Here is an 18,838-nt window from a genome sequence, read left to right as displayed (position 1 = left end):
CAACATATAATAAGAACAATAAAATACAATACCAGAGCCTTCATGGGGCCTCACTAGGAATCTCCTGGGAGGAAACAGGGTCTCTACCCTCCCTGTGGTTTCCCCAATCACTCACATTATTTACTTTTACATTGAGTCCTGTGGGAAAAATTGCTGCTTCTTAAAAACTTTTCTACTTAAGAACCTGGTCACGGAATGAGTTAAGTTCGTAAGTAGAGGTACCACTATAATTAAAACTAGATAAACTAATCTGAAATCCCCAATTTTGTTAAAAATCAATCGTACCCATTCAGACATCAACATACATAACATTCGTCAGCCAGACATGGTCCCAAGCCTGGCAGCACAGAGAGGTCTTTAAACTTTTATGGAAGGCAAGGAGGGTGGGGGTGAATCTCTGGGGGAGCTGATTCCAAAGAGCCAGGGCCCCCACAGAGAAGGCTCTTGACCTAGGCCCCGCCAAGCAACATTGGTTGACAGGATCTGGAGAAGACCGACTCTGAGACCTAACCGGTCGCTGGGACTCATACGGCAGAAGGCAGTTCCGCAAGTAATCTTGCAAATTGCAAATATGCATGTATGCATCATATAGCACCATGATGGCAAACCTATGGCACGTGGGGCCATATCGGAGGGCACATGAGGCGTCCTGTCAGCTCCAATGTGCATGCTGGCCAGCCGATTTTTGGTCTTTGGGAAGGACATTTCGCCCTCCGGAGGATTCAGGGAAGCTTCCTTGAAGCCCCGGAATGCAAAAAAAATGCCCGATGGATAAATCAGAAGTATGGAAAATGCACTTCTGGTTTGCCCGTTGTGCTGTTTTTTGCATTCCAATGTTTCAGGAAGCTTCCCTGAAACCTGAATGCAAAAAACAGCACCGGGCAAACCAGAAGTCTGTTTTTCTGAAACTCCGGTTTGTCCCTTTGCCCTGTTTGCACCATCCCAGGCTCCGGTGAGGGACGGGGGGGATTGTGCGCATATTCAGAGGCAGCGCAGGGCATGTGCGCACATGCTTGTGGGGGAGGGAATGGGTGTGTGCACATGCACAGTTGCTAGCACACTCACGAAGCCCATTTTGGCACATGGACCAAAAAAGGTTTGTCATCACTGATATGCAGCTGCGAGAGCAATCATGGGCTTTCCCAAGTAAACCATGTTTCACCAACACTCCGCAGTCTGCACTGGTTGCCGATCAGTTTCCGGTCACAATTCAAAGTGTTGGTTATGACCTATAAAGCCCTTCATGGCACTGGACCAGAATATCTCCGGGACCGCCTTCTGCCGCACGAATCCCAGCAACCGGGTCCCGTCAACTAAGCAATGTCATTTGGTGGGATCCAGGGGAAGAGCTTTCTCTATGGCGGCCGCGGCCCTCTGGAACCAACTCCCCCCAGGGATCAGAATTGCCCCCACCCTCCTTGCCTTTCGTAAACTTCTCAAAACCCACCTCTGCCATCAGGCATGGGGGAATTGAAATATCTTCCCCAGGCCTATATAATTTATGTATGGTGTATTGTGTGCATTTTTTTAAAATTGTGGGTTTTTAACTTCATATTATTAGATTTGTTTTGTACGTTGTTTCTATCACTGCTGTGAGCCGCCCCGAGTCTACGGAGAGGGGCAGCATACAAATTTAATAAATAAATAAATAGCACATTCACATCACATTCAACAAAAACAGATAGAAATGTGAAATACAGAATGTGGAATATTATAAACATGTCTAGATTACAGATCTCATTTTTTGCTGCATTTGTCCACAGCCAGGAAACCAGCAAAGTCTCCATTATAGACTCTATCTTGGCACACTGTCACTATATGTTGGGTTGTTTGTTTTTTTTGCCCCCCACTCAATTTGGTAATGATTATTTTGCCCCACTTATACAAAACATCTGCAAATCTACCATGGCCGGTATGAATTTTGTTCAGTATTGTAGGTATCCAAACCCCAAAGGGACACGAATTAACAATGAAAAGACCGTGAAACATTGGGAAAAGTAGATTTGTTATAACAATGTAGCTAAAAGGTTCTTCACACCATCTTAAAGCCTGTCTGTACCTCCCCAAGTTTGTGTTCCTGGAAAGCCCAGTTTAAGGTTTTCCTGACAGGTTTTACATGGTCTAAATCAGTGTTTCCCAACCTTGGCAACTTGGAGATATTTGGACTTCAACTCCCAGAATCCCCCAACCAGCGAATTCTGGGAGTTGAAGTCCAAATATCTCCAAGTTGCCAAGGTTGGGAAACACTGGAAATCACATTTGCATGGATCAATGCTCATGGCTTGTGTTTTCACAGGTACTGACCCACAAATTGCCAACTAAATAATAGGTACTGACCTATTTCACAGGTACTGACCCACAAATTGCCAACTAATAGTTGGGGGAAAGATCAAAAGCAACATGAGAAAATATTATTTTACTGAAAGAGTAGTAGATCCTTGGAACAAACTTCCAGCAGACGTGGTAGATAAATCCACAGTAACTGAATTTAAACATGCCTGGGATAAACATATATCCATCCTAAGATAAAATACAGAAAATAGTATAAGGGCAGACTAGATGGACCATGAGGTCTTTTTCTGCCATCAGACTTCTATGTTTCTATGTTTCTATGTTTCTAAAATCTACCTCAATGTGTTGTGTAGTTACTAGAAGCAACATTGTATTATACATACTCAAAATCTTGATTCAGTTAATTATAGACAACCTGTTGGACAAATATATCCATTTTTTTCTGGGAAAATCCTACAGAATTAATGACTTTGCTCATTCAAGGACTTGGCAACTTGAGCCCTTAGGGCTGTATGGAGGCCTACAAACGACTCCTTTCTTGTAGCCCACATAAACCACTATTGATCAGAGTTGTGAGAAACTGAAATTACTATTTTTGAGATGGAAAAAGGACCCAAAAACATGATATCTACCCTAGAGTATCATATTAATTATCAATAAAGCAAAGAAATAGCCACTAAATTCTTGCTACTACCTATTGTACACAGGTAGATATTAACAACATTAAATGCAACTCTTGGCCAATGAAATATTACCTACTTTCTTGAAGATTCCACAAGACTTACTGAAGTAGCACACAGGTGATTCTAATGTCCCAATTTTAATGAGAGAGCACGTAATTCTTTTCTCAGATAAAGAGGTCCCAGACTTCATTCAGCTGCTTGGAGGTATTCAGGCTTTAAGGCTTTAAGGTAGAAAGATAAAGGCTGCAGTTGACGTTCTTTTAGAAATAGCAATTTCTCTCTACTCTGAAAGAGTTTTAACTGGGTGACTGAACAAGAAACAGCAGGATTAAAACCCTTGTTAATTTACTCAGTACTATTAGAAGGCATCCATGGATGAGGAATTCTCATTGGAAAGCTACCTAGATGAGTGTTCAAGCCTGGTAATGTTGTTTAGGTTATTATAAAAATGACTCTAATGTATCTTTTTGTGCTTGTGAATGGGAAACTGCTTGATTACATTTTGTTGTTGTAATCTTAAAATGTAAGGCGGTAGGGAAAGCAAGTAGGATGCTTGGCTGCATAGCTAGAGGTATAACAAGCAGGAAGAGGGAGATTGTGATCCCCTTATATAGAGCGCTGGTGAGACCACATTTGGAATACTGTGTTCAGTTCTGGAGACCTCATCTACAAAAAGATATTGACAAAATTGAACGGGTCCAAAGACGGGCTACAAGAATGGTGGAAGGTCTTAAGCATAAAACGTATCAGGAAAGACTTAATGAACTCAATCTGTATAGTCTGGAGGACAGAAGGGAAAGGGGGGACATGATCGAAACATTTAAAGATGTTAAAGGGTTAAATAAGGTCCAGGAGGGAAGTGTTTTTAATAGGAAAGTGAACACAAGAAAAAGGGGACACAATCTGAAGTTAGTTGGGGGAAAGATCAAAAGCAACATGAGAAAATATTATTTTACTGAAAGAGTAGTAGATCCTTGGAACAAACTTCCAGCAGACGTGGTAGATAAATCCACAGTAACTGAATTTAAACATGCCTGGGATAAACATATATCCATCCTAAGATAAAATACAGAAAATAGTATAAGGGCAGACTAGATGGACCATGAAGTCTTTTTCTGCCGTCAGACTTCTATGTTTCTATGTTTCTATGTATATTATTAGATTAGTATGTTCTGTGAAGCCATAAAAATCAATTACCAATATGTATAACTTTGCTGTATTAACTTAAAACCTTCTCTAATGTCAGTTTGGAGATAATGGCATATTTTTCTATAGCTATAAAATTCCAGAGTTATACATTAACTGTACACATGCATGTCCTTGCAGTTATCCTGCAAATAATACCAAAATTGGTACATAAAACCAATAAAAATGGTATATATAAAACCAAATAACAAAGAATTCAGTTTGCCTAAAACAAACCATTAACTTTGATTGGTAATACTTGTTAGTTTCTTGTTCCCTAAAGGTATGAATATCATGCTTGAATAAATTTAGGAAGTATCTTATTTATGTGAAATTCTCAGCCTATTGTACAGGAAATCTTTGACTTGGTTCATTTAGCGACTGTTACAATGGCACTGAAAAATGTGGCTTCTGACCATTTTTCATAATTATATTTGCTGCATCCCCATGATCGTGTGATTAAAATTCAAATGTTTGGACATTGATTCATATTTATGACTTTTGCTGTGTCCCAGAGTCATTGGATCACCCTTTGTAACCTTTTGGCAAACAAAGTCAATGGGGAAACCAGGTTAATTTAACAACCAGGTTATTAAGCTATCAATGGCAGTGATTCACTTAACTCTAGCAAGAAAAAGTCATAAAATGAGGCAAAACTCACTTAACAACAGACATTTTGGAATCAATTGTGGTTGTAAGCCTAGGATTACCTGTATTAGCAGGCAACCTGTAAGGAGGACGATGTGCCTGCTTTATCTTATTTATTTTACTAGGTTTTATCTTATTTATTGTAGTAGAACAACGTTAGTAACTTTAAGACTTGTGGACTTCAACTCCCAGAGTTCCTCAGCCAGCAAAGCTATGAGGAAATGGGGAGTTGTGTTGGTCTTTGGTGGTAAGGAATGAGAAAGGGTTTGGTAGTAATTTTTCTAACACTTTTTTATTAAAAGACATGCAATTTCATGAGCTGCTGTCCCCTTGATCAGATTTAGAGAATGACTACTTCTATCTTCATTTCATCAGATGCATAACCAGACCCTATAACTGATTAATTAAGTAGCAACTCACATCTTATGCCTTTTAAGAAGTATTAGAAAAAGTAGTATTCTGATTTTTTTTTAATCACAGCCTAAGGTTGTCACTCATCACTAGTAAGAATAAATAAGAAATTTCTCAAGCAGGGTATCTAAGAATAACACTGATCTCTTCTGAGTTCATGGAACAAATAAATAACTTAGTTTGCTCAACCCATTTGGTTAGATATAAAAATTAGGAGATTCATGGAATTTGCTTCCTAATAAATGTGTTTAGAATTATAATATTGTAGTGAGATTATTCAAGGGAGAAAAACAATATCTTCTAAAATTCTAGATCCAGGAGCATCCTGATTCATTTTAAAAACAATGCCTTTTCCATCCTGAGTAAAGGCATAAATCTGTTTATTAGTCTTATAATTTAAAAAATGAAAATAATTTGCTGTTATATATATAGTGATACCTTGTCTTACGAACTTAATTGGTTCCAGGACGAAGTTCGTAAGGTGAAAAGTTTGTAAGATGAAACAATGTTTCCCATAGGAATCAATGGAAAGCGATTAATGCATGCAAGTCCAAAATTCACCCCTTTTGCCAGCCGAAGCACCCGTTTTTGCGCTGCTGGGATTCTCCTGAGGCTCCCCTCCATGGGAAACCCCACCTCTAGACTTCCACGTTTTTGCGATGCTGCAGGGGAATCCCAGCAGGGGAGTCCCAGCATCGCAAAAATGGACGCTTCGCTGGCAACGGAAGTCCAGAGGTGGGGTTTCCCAGCGAGGGAAGCCTCAGCGAAATTGCAGCATTTGCAATACTGCAATTTCGCTGAGGCTTCCCTCGCTGGGAAACCCCAGCTCCGGACTTCCGTTGCCAGCTGAAATGCCCGTTTTCACGCTGGTGGGATTCCCCTGCTGGGATTCCCCTGCAGCATTGCAAAATCCAGAGGTGGGTTTTCCCATGGAGGGGAGCCTCAGGGAAATCCCACCACCACAAAAACGGGAGTTCGGCTGGCAATGGAAGTCTGGAGGCGGGGCATCTCAGCGGCGGCGGCGGCAGGTTTGTAAGGTGAAAATAGTTCGGAAGAAGAGGCAAAAAAATCTTAAACCCCGGGTTCGTATCTTGAAAAGTCCGTATGACAAGGGGTTTGTAAGACGAGGTATCACTGTATTGGTAAAATTTCTCCACATACCCAAAACCTGAAGTAGTTCACTGAGTTTTGGCTTGTGGTTTGCAAGCCCGACTTTGAGTTTGACTAGTGCACTTAAAAAAAAACCAACATCTTGTTTTTGTACAACAATTGAAGCCAAGTCATTAAATACCATGCCATCAATGTAAGGAAATCATGGTGTTTTAAAGGAATTGGTACTGTGTAGGACTTTGCGTATCCATAAAGTACAAATGCCTGAAATGTTTTCTGCTCCTCTATCTTTGAAGGATGCTCTTCCATCAAACAGCCCTCAAATGTATTCTCCCATGAGTCCCTTTGAATCAGATTTGCCTCTTTCTCCCATTCCGGGCACATTGTTTACCCCTTCACCTGAGCAAGAAAAAGACTTCTCTCCAGTAGATCTCAGCTTCTTGCCAGATGACTTTGGACAAGATGGCACACATGGCAGCAACGACAATAACAACACGCTAGAAGAATATCAAGGCCCTCAGCTGGGAACAGAAGACAGTGGTAACTTCTCGGAGGACAGTGGGGGGTCCCAACAGAGGGATGAAAATGCAACTCAGCCATTGCCTGGTTTTTCTGAGATGCGTCCCTCCATGGCCTCCATATCTCTCATGACTCCTGTGACCTCTAATGCAGAAGCTTCTGGCATTGTCCCACAGCTACAGTAAGTTTTACTCAAAAGCTAGTTGATTTGGCACATTGGCAGCTGCCACATTTTAGTCCGGCTTGTAAATCAATACTCAATTAGTGGGAATAGTTAATGGCTTGGTGGAATATTCAGTCTTAGAATATTGAATAATTGAGTAAGCTATGATTAAGTCAGGCATATGGCGTGAAGAAAAAGGCAAAGATGGATTTGTCAAGTTTCCTAGGTAACAGTACCAAAGTGACTTGCCATTACCAGAATATCTCCGGGACCACCTTCTGCCGCACGAGTCCCACTGGCCGATTAGGTCCCACAGAGTTGGCCTTCTCCGGGTCCCGTCGACTAAACAATGCTGTCTGGCAGGACCCAGGGGAAGAGCCTTCTCTGTGGCAGCCCCAACCCTCTGGAATCTACTCCCCTGGAGATTCGAATTTCCCCCACCTTCTACATCTTCTGCAAGATGTTAAAGACCCACTTATGTCCCCAGGCATGGGGGGACTGATTTCCCCCCTCCCTTTGCTGATTATAGCACATGAGAATGGTATGATTGCGTAGTATCGATTGTTTTTTAATATTAAGGGATTTTAACTTCAGGGTTTTTATTATTATTATTATTATTATTATTATTATTATTATTATTATTATTATTATTATTATTATTATTATTTAGATTTGTATGCCGCCCCTCTCCATAGACTTGGGGCGGCTAATATTAGATTTGTACCAGTGTTTATTTTATTTTATTATTGTTGTGAGCCGCCCCGAGTCCTTGGAGAGGGGTGGCATACAAATCTAATAAATTATTATAAATTATTATTATTAACATTTTCCAGGATGACTATGCTTCCCAGTCTAGCATATAACTCTGATATTCCCTGGCAATCAGGGAAGGCCTGCTGTCTTCGGGGCTACCTCCAATGTCGAGGGCATGCGTGCACCAGTTGACATGAGATTTTGCTTCTGCACATGTGCAGCAGCAAAATCTTATGTGAAGATGCTAACATGAGCAAGATTTCGGCAATTTTCGCCAATATTTTTGCTTCAGCATGTGCGCAGAAGCAAAAAAATCAGCAAAAATCACTGAAATCTCACTCGCGTGAGCATCTTCTCATGAGATTTTACTTGCTGCACATGCACAGAAGCAAAATCTCACCTGGGGGTGCGCATGCATGCATCAGGGGCGCACAGCTGCACACACATCCACAAAATCACTACCGGAATAGAGTTTAGTTTAGTTTAGTTTAGTTTAGTTTAGTTTAGTTTAGTTTAGTTTTTAGTTTAGTTTAGTTTAGTTTAGTTTAGTTTAGTTTAGTTTAGTTTAGTTTAGTTTAGTTTAGTTTAGTTTAGTTTAGTTTAGTTTTATTGGATTTGTATGCCCCCCCTCTCCGTAGACTCAGGGCGGCTAACAACAGTGATAAAAACAACATACGACAATCCAATACTAAAACAGCTAAAAACCCTTAATTTAAAAACCAATCATACATACAAACATACCATACATAAATTGTAGAAGCCTAGGGGGAAATAATATCTCAGTTCCCCCATGCCTGATGACAGAGGTGGGTTTTAAGAAGCTTACGAAAGGCAAGAAGGGTGGGGGCTATTCTAATCTCTGGGGGGAGTTGGTTCTAGAGGGCCGGGGCCACCACAGAGAAGGCTCTTCCCCTGGGTCCCGCCAAATGACATTGTTTAGTCGACGGGATCTGGAGAAGGCCAACTCTGTGGGACCTAATTGGTCGCTGGGATTCGTGCGGCAGAAGGCGGTCCCGGAGATAACCTGGCCCGGTGCCATGAAGGGCTTTATAGGTCATAACCAATGAGCACGTTACCATTCCGGTAGCAGGCCTTCACTGCTGGTAATCTCATGTCCAAATATAAATACAGTGGTACCTCTACTTAAGAACTTAATTCATTCCGTGACCAGGTTCTTAAGTAGAAAAGTTTGTAAATGGAAGCAATTTTTCCCATGGGAATCAATGTAAAAGCAAATAATGCGTGCAAACACATTAGGAAAGAAATAAAAGCTTGGAATTTGGTTGGGAGGAGGAGGAAGAAGAGGAGGAGGAGGACAATCGCTGCCCAGAGCGAAGGGAGAGTTTCTTTTCTCTGGGCACTTGCAGAGGTTTATTCCCTCCCCAAGCACCCAGAGGAAGGAAAATGCTTCACTCCAGGCTGCCAAAGCCTCCCTAAGCGCCACCGAAAGTCTCCTCTGGCAGCCCAGAAAAGCCCGAGATGGCTGGGATTAAAGGGGGAATGGCAGGAAACTGGCCGGGCCTTCATGCTGCTCTCAAATTTCATGGGAAATTTTTCCGGGCTCAGGTTCTTAAGTAGAAAATGGTTCTTAAGAAGAGGTAAAAAAAATTATTAAGTAGAGGCATTCTTAAGTAGAGGTACCACTGTATAGCCTCTATATTTAAGTACAATGCATTTTCTATCATATTTATTAATTGGATTTTATGCCGCCCCTCTCCGAGGACTCACATTGGTAACACCACCTGAGTGTGATAGCTTTTCAGCATATAATCAAGACTATTGGAGCAAGATGGAATTGAAGAGTGTGTGAAGCTGACTATGAGCACCTCTGCCTCACTTTAATCCAATTCACCCGCAAGTCTTGACAGCCCCCCCCAATTCCTGTACTGCCCGCAACCTGTTAGATGTCAAGGTCCTCTTTGAACACAATGGACAGACATCATCATTATCAGTGTACTGGTGCGCTCCAGTGTGCCACTCTGGTAATGGCCCATCGACTGTGCAATTTTGGTTCAACAGTTCCGGTCTGTCTTTGCTGATCCGTGCATGCCTCCATCTATTTCCTAATTTTGGGTGATTTTTGGCTCTCTGAGCATGTGCAGAAGGAAAACCGTCCCTCTGCACATGAGCAGAAGTAAAATTGTGGTGGGAACATGTGTATAGGCGCACGAAACCTCACCATGCACAGGCAGCACCCCAGTAGGAAAAGGTAAGAGGAACCAGCCACTGATCATCATCATCTTCATCAAGACTAAATTTGAAGTGACAAGAAAATCCAAGTATAAAGCAGGATTAGAGCCATATTAATAATTGGATGAGTAGATGGGAGTGGATTTTAAAACCTAATACAAATCATAGAGAAACCTGCATTCCCATCATCCCCCTCCCATCAATTTGCAGTTCATTTTATTAAAAGTCGCTTTTGATGATTATTCACATATTGTGACTAAGCAATGCTTCTCTTTAAATATAATATACTGTATAGAATGAGCCAAATGCTGTCTAATTTAAATTAGATTATGATTTAGAGTAATGTGGGATGTCAGATTCACTGAGAGATGCTTAGAAAACATTTCTAGGTTTTTCCTAGTTCACTTTCAAATGAAAGTAGTAGAATATGGCCTGCTATGCTATTTATTAGCTCAGTGGCAGCATCTGGTGAACCTTGTGCTGTAAACTAGATTGGGAAATGGAGAAAAATTAATTCTGGAAGAGGACATGGTCTTGAAGAGCCAGATTTGACTAAAAGGAAGGAAATATCATCATCAGAATTCACAAGACTCTTCATAGGTAGCAAGTTGTTGGGTGTATCATGCCATAGTTGTGCCACTATCACAAGGTCTGAGTTGGGCATTTTATTGGCTTAGCGCGCATATTTTGGCCTACCAATTGCAGTTAAGCACTTGATGGATTTTTTTACTATGTTTATTATGTTCTGGTGGTTAAAGAGATTGTACAATATTTTAGCAATCAAAGAAGTAAATCTTGAGCCATTTCACAGCAACCAAGAAGCATAGCCTCCCCATCTTACTAAGATAGTAAAATGGGCCAGAAGCTGTGGCAAATACATTTGCAAAGAAGGAGAAGTGAACTAGTGGTCAGTTGATTCTATGAAGTTCTTGATACTGTTTGAGATTGATTTATTTTATTTTATTGCTTGCATTGGTTTCATTACCCAACTACCGGTAAGTAATGGTGATTGCTGAAGGGGATGTGTTCTTGTCTTTTTGCTTCCTAGGGACAACATTTCCTCAATCAGCCAGCGCTCAGATAAGCAGGCGTCAATATTAGATAGGCAGAAAACAAAGTATCCCACAAAAAATAGCAGGGCAAGCTATAATATATTTATACACATGCAGTAAACCCTACACTGACTCACACTGAAGATATTACCTAATTGGGTGGGTGAGGGGTGGGATTTGCCAAACTGGAAAACCTCTAAAAATATTGTTAGTGGAACACATCCACAAAGCAAATATGACAATCTGCATCTATTTATAGAGGCAACAAAACACTTGGAACTGAGAACATTTGTTTGCTTTGAGTAAACCCATTTTGAAAAATGAGAACAAGATTCATATTTCTGTAATGGACATATTGGGTTAAAGATTTTTTTTCCCATTTGATTACTCTCACAGGCTGAGGGCATCAAATTATCTATTGCTGTTAAATTATCTGAATCTGATGGAAACCAATCATCTTCAAAAGACAACAAGGGACTTTTTATAAGTTATGGAAATTTATTAAGCAGCTTTGCATGCAAAAATTACCAACAACTGTAAAACCATACAATATTTTTGAGACAGTTATAATAACACATGATCATGTCCAACATTTGATTTTAAAAAAGAACAGTTTTCCAGACAGACAAGGTAACAGACCTACACAAAACAAAAGTGTCTTTTGTAGTCATTTATCTTTTGAGTTTTTCAAACTACCTATGTTTCTAGTGCCTATTTTTTAATCCAAAGAATCCTGGGCTGTTCCTTACCACTGTCCTTTTCTTACCCTCCTCTTCAAGCAGACATCAAGTGTCTATCAAATCTTTTGGCCTCTTGATTTTTTTCCCCACAGCATGGTTCAGCTGCACATCCTTTATCTTTAAGGCTGTTTCTCCATGTTTTTAGTTGTTTTGACATACCCTTGGTAATTGCAGGGTGGAGAGAAGGCAGATCTTGCTCACCAGTTGGCCTATTTAAATAATGACCTAATGAAGGTGTCCACACTCCTTCCCTTCTGATAAAGATGACTCAGTATCAAAACAAGCAGCTCTCAATCCAGCCATCCAGAATCCTGAATAATTACAAAGTAAGAAGGGAAAAAAGATGGAGGGAAAGATTAAGATGGGAACCACTCCAGTGGTGGGTTTCATTTACCTTTGCTACCAGTTCAGGAACGGGAGTGTGTGTGTGTGTGACGCTTCTGTGATGATATCCAGGTGGGTGGGTGAAGCTGCCCACTGCCACCACTACCAGTTCGCCTGAGCTGGACTGAACTGCTAGAAACCCTCCACTGAACCACTCAATAAAACATGTCAAAATTCTTTCCATTTTTTTCCCTAATTTATCCTTTGATTCTTTTTTTCTTGTAATGAAACAGAACTTTAAAAAAAAATATTAAAGAGTGAAGTAGACCCAGAGACAGGGTTCAAACAAATCGGTACTTTTATTCAGCTCAGAGAACAAGTGACAGCTCAGCAAGGCAAGTGACAATTCAGCTAGTACCGACTGACTCTGCTTGGAGAAACCGCTTCTTTTATACATTTGCGGCTCCCGCCAAAGCAAGAGCCAGCCGCGTCTGAGCCAATCAGGAGCAACTTCCTGCTTTAGCTCAGACAGCGCTGGAAGACGGAACAAACTATCTACAGGAAATACAAGGTAGCCATTTCAAGATACAACACCCCTCCCCTCATAGTTGGACACATCCATCACGATAGCCATGTGACAAAGTCGTCCAATCGGTGGGGTCTCCGTGGAGCTCGCTCTGACCTGCGCAGTTCAATTTCTCCTTCGACACCGACTGTGGAGGATGGCTCGCCGTTGTTCTCCCGGTGCCATGGACTTGGCCTGGCGGGCCCAACGAGGACCTCGGAGGAGGAGGATGGCTCGGCGTCGCTGGATGGCTCTCCCTGGCCCGATAAGTTCCTTTGCGTGTCTCTTAATTCGGGCAATGTGTTAAAGTCTGTTGAAGGGGGAGAGTCCATGTCAGCGGTTTGTGGCAAAGGATTTTCTGTTCGTTTCCGAATGTGGTCGATGTGTCGTTTCCACAGTCGACCATCCCCTAGTTTTACCATATAAGTCTTTGGTGCATTTTGTTTAACAACAATTCCCTTCATCCAGTTTACACCTCCATCAAAAATTTTTACATATACATTTTGTCCCAAGTACATTTCTCTTTCAGGTTTTACAAACATTTGATTATTAACACAGAATCTTGGGTTCAACCTATCTAGTGGTGACCTTAACTTTCTTCCCATTAATAACTCTGCAGGGCTTACATGTGTGTGAGAGTTAGGGGTGATGTGTTGGGTGAGCAAGAATTGGTCCAAGTTTTGTTGTACATCCCCAGGGCCTGACCTGCGCAATGCCTCCTTTGCCACACGAACATAACGTTCTGCCAAGCCATTAGCCCATGACGAGTAAGGCGAGATGAGGGCATGCCTGACCCCTAGGCCGTCTAGGAACAATTCAAATTGCCTGGCTGTTAGCTGTGGCCCATTGTCAGATACTAAGATATCCGGGCAACCATGGGTGGCAAACAGTCTACTCAATACCTTGATGGTGGCACTTGTGGTTATGTTGTTCATAGTTATTATTTCCACCCATTTGGAGAACGCATCAACCACTATTAGGAAATACTGGGATCCCACTGGACCAGCAAAGTCAATGTGGATTCTTGACCAAGGCCCAGCAGGCTGCTCCCACTCTGCTGGAGTTGTTTTGGGGGGATTGGGCCGTGATTCTTGGCATGGGTCACACTTTGATACCCAGTTTCCAATATCAGCATCTAAACCTGGCCACCATAAATGCCCTCTTGCTAGGCTCTTCATCCTGACAATCCCAGGATGGCCCACATGTAACATTTTGAGTACCTTTACCCTTAGGCTTTTGGGGATGATCACTCTATCTCCCCACAGCAGGCAACCCTTTACATATGATAACTCAAGTCTTTTGGTTTTGAAATCACACAATTCAGGTTTCACAGAGTCATTTTGCCATCCCTTAAGTACACAGTTGACCACTTGTTTAAGGATTTGATCTTGCTGCGTGTGTGCAGCTACCTCTTTGGCCGTGGTTAGTGGGTTATCCTCGAGCTCTATCATTAATACATCTGTGGAAGGAGCAGGGTCCTCCACTAAGTCTGTTATGGGGCACCTACTGAGGCCATCTGCATGATTGATTTCCTTCCCCCCCTTGTGGGTGAGTTCATACTGGTACCCTGAGAGGAAAAGAGCCCACCTGATCAGTCTTGGAGACATAAATGGCGGAGTGGGCTTGTTGGGGGCTAGCAGGCCTAGTAAGGGCTTGTGGTCTGTAACCAATTCAAAACTTCTTCCAAAAATGTAATTGTGAAATTTCTTCACCCCTGCCACTAAAGCTAGAGCCTCTTTATCTAACTGGCTATAATTCCTCTCTGTGCTGGTCATGGTTCTGGAAAAGAATGCGATTGGGGCCTCTGTATTATTAGGCAGAACGTGAGCTAGGACTCCTCCTACGCCGTACGGTGAAGCGTCGCACGTGAGCCTAATGGGTAGTGAAGTACTGTATTGGACTACCACACTTTTAGAAGTTAATAATAGCTTAATTTGGAAAAAGGCTTCACGTTCAGTTTTCCCCCAGGTCCAAGGGGTTTCCTTCTGGAGTAAACGATGTAGAGGCTCTGCTACTGTTGCCTTCTGCTTCAAAAAAACGGAATAAAAATTAAGGAGGCCTAAAAATGCCTGCAGTTCATTCTTATCTTGTGGCTCTGGGGCTTCCCTAATGGCCCTCAGTTTCTCTGTTGTGGGGTGGATACCTTCTTTGTCCACTTTATATCCCAGGAATTCTATACTGTTGGATCCCCAGACACATTTGTCAGGCTTGATCCTTAAGCCTTTATCCTGTAATCTCTTAAGTACTTCCCTTATTCTTTTGTTTACTTGTTCTTGGTTTTCCCCTGCAATTAAGATGTCATCAAAATATGGGATGGCCCCATTTACCCCTGACAATAGGCGTTCCATAATACTCTGGAATATCCCTGGGGCTATGCTTACCCCAACTGTAACCTTGTGCATTTGAAAGCTCCCCTGTGTGTTACAATCGTTTGTGCGTTTGCTGTTTGTTCATCGACCGGAAGCTGCTGGTAAGCCTGCGCGAGGTCGATTTTTGCAAACCTTTTCCCTTCCCCCAGGGAGTGTAGGAGTTGTTGTACCACCGGGATAGGGTAGGGGTGATGTTGGAGAGCCTTATTAAGGGTGGATTTATAGTCAGCGCAAACCCTTAAAGAACCATCTGGCTTTAGAGGCGTAACTATGGGCGTTTCCCATGGCCCTTGTTCCACAGGGACCAAAATACCTTGGCTTATAAGTTTATCTAGCTGCAGGTCTAGCTTGGGGAGAAGCGGGAGGGGTACCCTGCGAGGTTTGAGCCGGACTGGTGGGACCTTGGGGTCAATAGAAAATGATATAGGAGGCCCCTTATACGATCCCAAGGTGGGGCTGAACACTTCAGGGAACTCTTGCACGAAGTTAGGCATATTATCACAGTTTACAGTACAAACACCAGAAATTTCAATCCCCAAAGGTTCCATCCAAGCCAAACCCAGGAGAGAGTGCTTAGCCCCAGTGACAATGAGCATGGGTAGGGTACATTTGACATTCTTGAATACAATAGGTACATTTGCTGTTCCCAGGACCGAGATTACCCCCCCTTGAAAATCTCTGATTACTAAAGAGGTTTGCCTTAGATCAGATTTAGACAGGTTAGGCATGTACAGTTTGAACTTCTCCCATGGCATAATGGTATACTTAGACCCTGTATCAAGCTCCATCGAGCATGGTTGGTTGTTAAGTAACAGCGAGATAACAATTTTGCCCCCTTTTTTGGTTGCCGTGTTATTCACGGAAAATTGAGTGTTACCTTTTGAGTAGTCGCGGTTAGCGGCTGAGTAGTTTCTTTGACCCGAATAGCGGAACGGTCGGTTTTCTCGCAGCTGGGGTGTTTGGTTTTGTGGCCGTTGGTGGCGCGGTGTGGAGAATGTTTCCTCTGGTGTCGATGCTCTGCATGCGATGGCGATGTGGCCTCGACGGTTGCAGCGGTGGCATGTGGCGTCCCGGAAAGGGCATCGATGGCGCTGGTGGTTCCCTCGGCAGCCGGCGCAGGGGGCTGGGGGGTGAGTAGCTCTGTGGTGTCTTGGCTGGTCTTGTACCAGGAAGCAGTTGTCCACGTTGTGAGCTGGTTGGCTGAGGTCGTCTGATCCCTCGGCGCGGGGAGACGCGGAGTCAATCTTGGCGATGAGTTCTCGCCTTCCGTGTTCTTTTAATTCTTTAGCCGCTGCGTCGGCGGCTTCTGCGGTTTGCGCTAGTTTAATCACGGTTTGTAGAGTCGGTTCGTCTTCGGTGAGGAGTTTGTTTCTCACCGTGGCGCTTCTCATGCCGAAAACCAAGGCATCGGTGAGGCGAGCTTCCGGGTCTTTAAACTTGCATTGTGCAAGTACCGTCCGAAGTCGCGTTGTAAACTGGTTGATTGATTCTGTTTCCTTCTGAGCCATCATGGAGAACTGATGCCGAAAAACCATGGCTGGTTTGGTCGGCTTGAAGTGGCTCGCTAGCTTGGCTTGTAGGACGTCACAAGCGACGGTTCTTGCTGGCTGCGGGTCGGTGAGAGTCTGGGCAAGGCCACGGATTTCTGGGCCGCAGTAATTTAAGAAAATAGCCCGTCTGCGATCGGCGTCGGCGTCCTGTATTCCTGCTGCCTCGAGGAAGATCTCGAAGGTAGCCAGGTATTCGTCCCAGGACGTTTTTTCGGGGTCGAAGAATTCTGGAGCCCGGCCGATCTGGACGTTGCTCATGTTGCACGCGAGGTTTCTTCCGTCCGTCGTCGCCAGTGAAGTAGACCCAGAGACAGGGTTCAAACAAATCGGTACTTTTATTCAGCTCAGAGAACAAGTGACAGCTCAGCAAGGCAAGTGACAATTCAGCTGGTACCGACTGACTCTGCTTGGAGAAACCGCTTCTTTTATACATTTGCGGCTCCCGCCAAAGCAAGAGCCAGCCGCGTCTGAGCCAATCAGGAGTGACTTCCTGCTTTAGCTCAGACAGCGCTGGAAGACGGAACAAACTATCTACAGGAAATACAAGGTAGCCATTTCAAGATACAACAAAGAGAGCTATCAGAATGCAAAAAGACAGTTCCGTTGTGTGAATTTTTGGGGTTATGATTATCAACAATTCTGTTGGGGACCAGACACTGTTAATCATACAGTGGTATCTCTATTTAAGAACGCCTCGACTTAAGAACTTTTCTAGATAAGAACAGGGTGTTCAAGATTGTTTTGTCTCTTCTTAAGAACCATTTTCTATTTAAGAACCCGAGCCCAGAAATTTTTTTCAGGAAATTTGAGAGCAGTACAAAGGCCCGGCCAGTTTCCTGCCTTTCCCCCTTTAATCCCGGCCATCTCGGGCTTTTCTGAGCTGTCAGAGGAGCCTTTCAGTGGCGCTTAATGAGGCTTTGGCAGTCCAGAGCAAATGAAGCATTTTCCTTTCTCTGGGCGCTTGGAGTGGGAATAAACCTCTGCCAGTGCCCAGAGAAAAGAAATTCTCCCTTCACTCTGGGCAGCCCAGAGCGAACAGAGTGTTTTCCTTTCTCTGGGTGCTTGGAGAGGGAATAAACCACTTTGCTGTGGTGACTCCCTCACATTGCCTCCCACACACCTGGCATCTGGGTGCGTCTCATCTTCCTCCTCCTCCTCCTCCCACCCAAATTCCAAGCTTTTATTTCTTTCCTAATGGGTTTGCACGCATTATTTGTTTTTACATTGATTCCTATGGGAAAAATTGCTTCTACTTACAAACTTTTCTACTTAAAAACCTGGTCACAGAACGAATTAAGTTCTTAAGTAGAGGTACCACTGTATTTCTAGATTCAGCAGACGTCTTGAAAAGATTAAGCAGTATATGGATTTTTACCTTGATAGCATATTAGCAAAACTACTAAGAAAAGCCTAACATGGCAAAATATATGCTATAGCTATAGAACTCTAGCCCCATTGTTATCTACAAATCTTTGCGTTGGCAGAAAAAAACATATAAGCAAGAAATTTGCTTCCACTCTTGCTGGTGCCAGTTTGGTCATTAGAAAAAAGGGTTTTTCCAGGACAGAAATGTTTGTGCTACACTTAGACACAAGCAGGAAAATGCTGTAAGAATCAGCCCTAAATTATCAGAGTTGATAATCTCTAGATCAGGAGTCCTGGTTCATGGATTGATACCAGTCCGCGGCTTTCTGGAAACCTTTCCAGAAGGTATGATTGTCGAATGAATGGTTATGATAGCTTTTTAAATTAGAATTTTTTTTAAAGAATTGTTTTAAATGTATTATTAATTGGATTGCTTATTTTATTTTATTTTATTTTATTTTATTTATTTTATTTATTTATTTATTTACTTACTTACTTACTTACTTACTTACTTACTTACTTATTTATTTATTTATTTATTGGATTTGTATGCCGCCCCTCTCCGCAGACTCGGGGCGGCTAACAACAGTAATAAAACAGCATATAATAATAATCCAATACTAAAAACAGTTAAAAACCCATTATTATAAAAACCAAACATACATACAGATATACCATGCATAAAATTGTATAGGCGTAGGGGGAAAGAGTATCTCAATTCCCCCATGCCTGGCAGCAGAGGTGGGTTTTAAGCAGCTTATGAAAGGCAAGGAGGGTGGGGCCAATTCTAATCTCTGGGGGGAGTTGGTTCCAGAGAGCCGGGGCCGCCACAGAGAAGGCTCTTCCCCTGGGTCCCGCCAAGCGACATTGTTTAGTTGACGGGACCTGGAGAAGACCCACTCTGTGGGACCTAACTGGT

The 18,838-nt window shown here is 42.7% G+C and overlaps 1 protein-coding gene across 3 annotated transcripts in view; it reads left to right on the top strand.

The window, feature by feature from the left end:
• The first annotated feature begins 3,109 nt into the window (after positions 1-3,109).
• TBPL2 (TATA-box binding protein like 2) overlaps positions 3,110-18,838 on the top strand; it is a 28,007-nt gene continuing 12,278 nt past the window's right edge. The window contains exons 1-2 of one of the 3 annotated variants that reach the window (XM_070733072.1): positions 3,110-3,179; positions 6,626-7,029. In XM_070733072.1, coding sequence (XP_070589173.1) covers positions 6,653-7,029 — 377 coding nt within the window. In that variant the 5' untranslated portion in view covers positions 3,110-3,179; positions 6,626-6,652. Of the gene's footprint in view, positions 3,398-6,625; positions 7,030-18,838 lie in introns of all 3 variants that reach the window. The other 2 variants (XM_070733063.1, XM_070733082.1) reach the window with 2 other exon arrangements.

The sequence above is a fragment of the Erythrolamprus reginae genome, chromosome 1 (genome assembly GCF_031021105.1).
Source record: "Erythrolamprus reginae isolate rEryReg1 chromosome 1, rEryReg1.hap1, whole genome shotgun sequence".
NCBI classification, from domain to species: Eukaryota; Metazoa; Chordata; class Lepidosauria; order Squamata; family Dipsadidae; genus Erythrolamprus; species Erythrolamprus reginae.
Note: the sequence above shows the minus strand (reverse complement) of the source record. Positions and strands in the feature narration are given on the sequence as shown.